This window comes from Schistocerca cancellata, chromosome 9 (genome assembly GCF_023864275.1).
Source record: "Schistocerca cancellata isolate TAMUIC-IGC-003103 chromosome 9, iqSchCanc2.1, whole genome shotgun sequence".
NCBI lineage: Eukaryota > Metazoa > Arthropoda > Insecta > Orthoptera > Acrididae > Schistocerca > Schistocerca cancellata.
In genome coordinates this window covers 255,056,768-255,062,767 of record NC_064634.1, presented here as the reverse complement: position 1 = coordinate 255,062,767, position 6,000 = coordinate 255,056,768, and the positions used below count along the sequence as shown (strand labels likewise).

General features: G+C 40.1%; 1 protein-coding gene across 1 annotated transcript in view; it reads right to left on the bottom strand.

The window, feature by feature from the left end:
- Positions 1 to 2,296: 2,296 nt before the first annotated feature.
- The window catches only part of LOC126101328 (odorant receptor 43a-like), a 61,809-nt gene continuing 58,105 nt past the window's right edge, over positions 2,297 to 6,000 (bottom strand). The window contains 1 exon segment of the mRNA XM_049912000.1: positions 2,297 to 2,371. Coding sequence (XP_049767957.1) covers positions 2,297 to 2,371 — 75 coding nt within the window.

The following is a 6,000-nucleotide window of genomic DNA, read 5'->3' as shown; positions in this document are numbered from 1 at the left end:
TACATTGCTGGCGCATCCATCACACTAAATACTGACTGATTGTTACTTTGTTTAACCAAAATAGCGGTAACACATATGGAAATTATTTTTAAGACCAAAAAAATATTATTTACTTATATTTGTTTTTCACATTTCTTTTTACAACTTCATGTTAAAGATTTCTACATTTCATATTCTGTATGTAATTAATTGTCTAATAAAATTTAAAAAATTATTTTACGCATTACCTTTACTTTAAAAATAATTGTTATAGTACAACTCACATGTAATGTAACTAAATATTTACTTACTTAATTATATGTAGATGCACGTTTTAAACAGGAATTATTAGAAATTATTCAAAGGTCAGTGAATAACACTGAATTCTACTTAAAAAATTATTTCCTGCAGCAACAGGGACTGGTACAGGCATCCATATTCAAATGCCAGAAATGAAAGCAGGCAGAATACTGCGCTGCGGTCGACAAAGCCTATATAAGATAACAAGTGTCTGGCGCAGTTGTTAGATCGGTTACTGCTGCTACAATGGCAGCTTATAGAGATTTAAGTGAGTTTGAACGTTGTGTCATAGTCGGCGCACGAGCGATGGTACACAGCATCTCCGACATAGGGATGAAGTGGGAATTTTCCCGTACGACCACTTCATGAGTGTACTGCAAATAACAGGAATCCCGTAAAACATCAAATTTCCGACATGGCTGCAGCCGGAAAAAGATCCTGCAACAATGGGACCAATGACGAATGAAGAGAATTGTTGAACGTGGCAGAAGTGCTACTCTTCCGCAAATTGCTGCAGATTTCAATGCTGGTCATTCAACAAGTGTCAGCGTCGAAACATTCAACAAACATCATCAATACAGGCCTTCGGAGCCGTAGGCCCACTCGTGTACCCTTGGTGGCTGCACGACACAAAGCTTTACGCCTCGCCTGGGCCCGTCAATACCGACAATGGACTATTGATGCCTGGAAATATGTTGCCTGGTCGGACGAGTCCCGTTTCAGATTGTATCGAGCGGATGGGCGTGTACGGGTATGGAGACAACCTCATGAATCCATGGACCTGGCATAACAGCAGTGACTGTTCAAGCTGGTGGAGCTCTGTAATGGTGTGGGTTGGGTGCAGTTGAGTGGTAAGGGACCCCTGAGTTTAAACGCTTCCGCTGGCCTCCAAACTCCCCAGACATGAACATTATTGAGCGTACCGGGGATGCCTTGCAACGCGCTGTTCAGAAGAGATCTCCATCTCCTCGTACTCTTACGGATTTATGGACACCCCTGCAGGATTCATGGTGTCAATTGCCTCCAGCACTGCTTCAAACATTAGTCGAGTCCATACCACGTCATGTTACGGCACTTCTGCGTGCTTACGGGGGTTCTACACGATATTAGCAGGTGTACCAGTTTCTTTGTGTCTTCGGTGTATAATCATTTCCTGCAACAAAAGATCTTCGTCACGGCAATTCTTTGCCTTACCGTATTACATTCAGCAGAAAAAAAACATTTTTTGTAAGTTATGCAATACATAAAACTAATAAAACTGAGTTGGATATTAATTCTTTGCTTTATGCTTGCTTAATATGTGCTGACAAACAACCATAACAAAATTTCTGAAGCACGATAAAAAAACAGAACAAAAATGAAATCAAGTAGAAGCAGTGGGTAATTTTTGTAGAAATTTTCATGTATGACCAAAAACTTCACTTCACTAACAAAGATGTGAACGTCTATAAAATTCTCTTTGTTTTCAGGAGAAATTAAAACTCAAGAAGTGCTCATACTTTTGACGATAAGTACAACCCACTCCTTAAAGACATGACTGACATAATAAAAGGGCGCCTGTTCTGCTCTGGTACTCGATTTTCTGCTCATGGTGAAGATGACGTTATGTGTCACTGAGGGAGATTCATACGAGAATACTGCAGCGAGGACAGAAAAGGAAGATTGTCATCTTTTGTGTCACCCTCTGAAGTTATTCCTTCCTTCCGTACCAATCTTACAAGTAACTCTTCCGTTAATATTTTCATTCAAATGGCAGGGGTCATTCAAATCTTGTAGAATCTGTTATTTCACGCAACTTTTTTCTGTGCTATAGTTTTACAGAATTGTCGTGGGTAAATCATTGGCTTAGGTTGAAGCCCCAATGCACACATTTAATCAGTCGGGGTAACTTAACACTGTGTGCAGCATCCGGTATTCAGGTTAATCGTCCTATAACCATTCACTTAAACTGCTTGGTGTGTCGTCCAAGTAAAACATTGCATTACTGTCCAAGTCGGCATCTATTGATGTACCGGTTTCACAGCGAAGCTTGCGCTGAACGCCTGTTCATCTGACCCAGCATTGCATAGTATGAATAAGATGCATTCACCAACTGCAATAAAAATAGGAAAATATGAGAAAACTGCATTGACAATATTTATACACTGTTTTCTTACTAAATAGTATTTCTCTAATTGAAAGTTACTAATCAATTTTGTGATGTCTAGAAAACACTATCTGAATTCTTTGTTCATACAGAATTTTGTTACAATATGAAATTCTCAAGCGACACATACAGTTTCGATATTTTTCGGAACAAACTATTTTATGATATCACTTTGACATACCAGCGTTGGAAAATCAATAGAAAATTCATGACGGGCACATTAAACAAGTGACAGGCCAGAATTTTACTGTAGCCAAAGACTCACATAGATATCATAACTGATTTCGTATTTGAAAAAGCTATAAATATTTATTAGTAAAAGCTGTGTCAATATATTCTTTCCATTATTAAACAGTATGCCAGTAAGCACTAAGCTGTTTCACTGCAGGAAGATGAATGTGAAAATCTGAACGTTTCATATCTAATAAGCAACCAGTAGCATTAAGAGTTTTCTCGAGTTATCTCTAGGTCACAAACAGAATTGGTAGTGAACCAGTAAATGTTATTTACATATACTCTAGTTACGGACCCAGTGTGAGCTATATTGAATTCTTGACTAAATGCAACTTTATTTACATTCAACAAAAAGAAGTAAGAATATAAGAAATTTTTAATTATTGTACTATTATATTTACCTGATTGAAGGGGGAACAGTAATCCAAAGTCACAAATTAAAAGATATTTGCTGAAAGCAGATAAATTTCGGAAACGTAAATAATAAAACGCTCAAGCAAATGTGCAAAAACAGAAGTAGAATCAAGAAGAAATACTCAGAGGCAACCACAATGATGTAGATTAGTATGTGTGAACAAGCACAAAAATTGCAAAACTGGGGGAGTATACTATTAAAAGCAATAGTTAGAAGGAAATATGGACTAATCTGACAGGCAGCAACGCCGTAAGAAAACAGTATTGTCTGGCTCACGTCCTTTTTGGATGTAGAGCTTCCTTCGTTCACTAATGAATTACTACTCCCCCTCAGGAGACACCGCCTTAACGAAACACTGTCTGTGTGGGCGAGGGGGTTTGTGTGATCCAATGAAGTGGAGCGCTATGCCGGCGGTGGTGTAACTACCAGCAAGGCCTCCCAAGCCGGACAGGTCTCCATAGAGGAACCAGACAAAATGTGTCTCACAACGTCCCGTCTAGTGTCCTGTCCTGTCCTGTCCTATCCTATTCTGTTCTGTCCCATCCTATACACTCCCTTCCTTTCCTTTTCCTCCTTGTGATTGTGTGGCAGCAGACACAGTCCCCTAATGTGGACAGCGGAAGGTCCTTGGAAACCAGGACAACGTTGATGCACATAGGCCTTACTGCGAAGGGATGGATAGCGTTCTGTAGTCGTGGTGAAGACAAGCCATCTAAGAGGTAAGGCCCTGAAATAAAACCTTGGCAGGTGTCCAGGCCATGAGGTGGCAGCCCCACCAAGACACTCGGGGGCTGTGGGCTGATAACGCAAAAAAAAAAAAAAAAAAAAAAAAAAAAAAAAAAAAAAAAAAAAAAAAACATATCACAGAAACTAAAAGGAGAAACAGACAGGTTGAAAAAGAGATGGAAAACTATCGAATAGACTAGATATATTGGCACTAAGTGAAGTTAGGTGGCCAGAATATGGCGAATTCCAAACACAAAATGGTGGAGTGTTGCTGTATGCGGGTCAGACAGGTGAGGACGCGATGCATAGGAATGGTGTAGGGCTCTTACTATCTAGAAGCAGCAAGAAGAGCTTACTGGAGTGGAAAACAGTCTCAGAACGGATAATAACCGCACACTCTAAAACAAATGTGCGATATATCACTGTAATTCAATGCTGTGCACCTACTGAAATAGCTAAAGGAGAATTAAGAGATGCATTTTATACAGAGCTTAACGGAGTCCATAGACAAACAAATTCTAGGGACATAAAAATTTTAATGGGTGACTTGAACGTAAAAGTTGGTTCAGAAAATGAAGAGCTTGAACATAACATGGGCGTGCATGGAATGGGGATCAGGAATGTAAATGGTGAAATGTTGATAGATACATGCGCTGAACATGGCCTAGTCATTGGAGGCACATTTTTTCCACATCGTAACTGTCATAAGATAACGTGGGTTTCTCCAGACCACGTTACCAAAAATCAAATAGACCACATAGTCATAAGCCGCAAGTTCCGACACTCTCTGTTAGATGTCAGAAATAGAAGAGGGGCAGACGTTGGAAGTGACCACCACCTAGTTTTGGCGGAATTCAGACTGACGATAGTGGCAAATAGAACCAAGCTCAATCACAGGTGCAAGAAAATAGATGTGACAAGATTAAAAGACCAACAGATCAAAGAAACATTTGCCCTTGAACTACAAAACAGACTCCAGGTCCTCTCTGAAGAAAACTTTATGGAAGAGGGAATTGAAACATGCTGGCAAAAAATCAAATACAGTTATTTAGATGTGGGAGAAAAAATCTTACGATTTAAGGCACATCAAAGAAGGAATGGATCTCCGATTCTACATGGAATGAAACCAGCCACAGGAAAGAACTAAAACTTAAGTTAAATATTTGTAAGACAAGAGCGCAGAAGAGCGAAGCGCATAAAGAATACATAGAGGCGAACAAAAAAGTGAAAAACATTGCTACGTCGAGATAAAAGGAAATGGATAGATGAGCAAGCAAAATTAGCAGAAGAGGCAGCAAGACAAGGAAATATGAAAGAGCTCTACAATATTACCAAACGGTTGTCAATGAAGAACTTCAGACGTGAAGGACCAGTTAAGAGCAAGGATGGGGTGATGCTTACAACTCAACAGGCACAGCTACAGAGATGGGACAAGCACTTCAAGGAACTGTTAAATTGTGAAGACAACCAAGAGGAACAAGTAAGAGATGTTCCAGAGGAAGGCGAAAAAGATCAAGATATAAATTTGTTGGTTGGTTGGTTGGTTTGGGGAAGGAGACCAGACAGCGTGGTCATCGGTCTCATCGGATTAGGGAAGGATTGGGAAGGAAGTCGGCCGTGCCCTTTCAGAGGAACCATCCCGGCATTTGCCTGTAGTGATTTAGGGAAATCACGGAAAACCTAAATCGGGATGGCCGGACGCGGGATTGAACCGTCGTCCTCCCGAATGCGAGTCCAGTGTCTAACCACTGCGCCAACCCGCTCGGTATATAAATTTGTAGTGCCCCACAATGGACGAAATTAGGATTGCCTTGAAAACACTAAAAAATACAAAGGCTCCAGGCCTAGACAACATAGCACCGGAGCTCTTAAAAGCTGATATTGAAAGTACTTTTAAAATGCTCCATCCTTTGCTGAAGCATATTTGGTTTGAAGAGATATCTCCAAAGGAGTGGAAAAAAGGTTTCGTGGTAAAGCTCCCAAAGAAGGGAAATTTGTCAGACTGTAACAACTGGCGTGGTATTACATTGTTGTCAGATCCCAGTAAGGTCCTCACCAGAATTAATTTAAACAGCATTAAAGAATCCCTTGAAAAGCAACTGCGTAAAGAACAGGCCTGATTTAGGGCACAACGCAGTTGTGTTGATCTTATTAACACTCTTAGAATCATTTTAGAGCAAAGCAAAGAATTCCAAGCAAC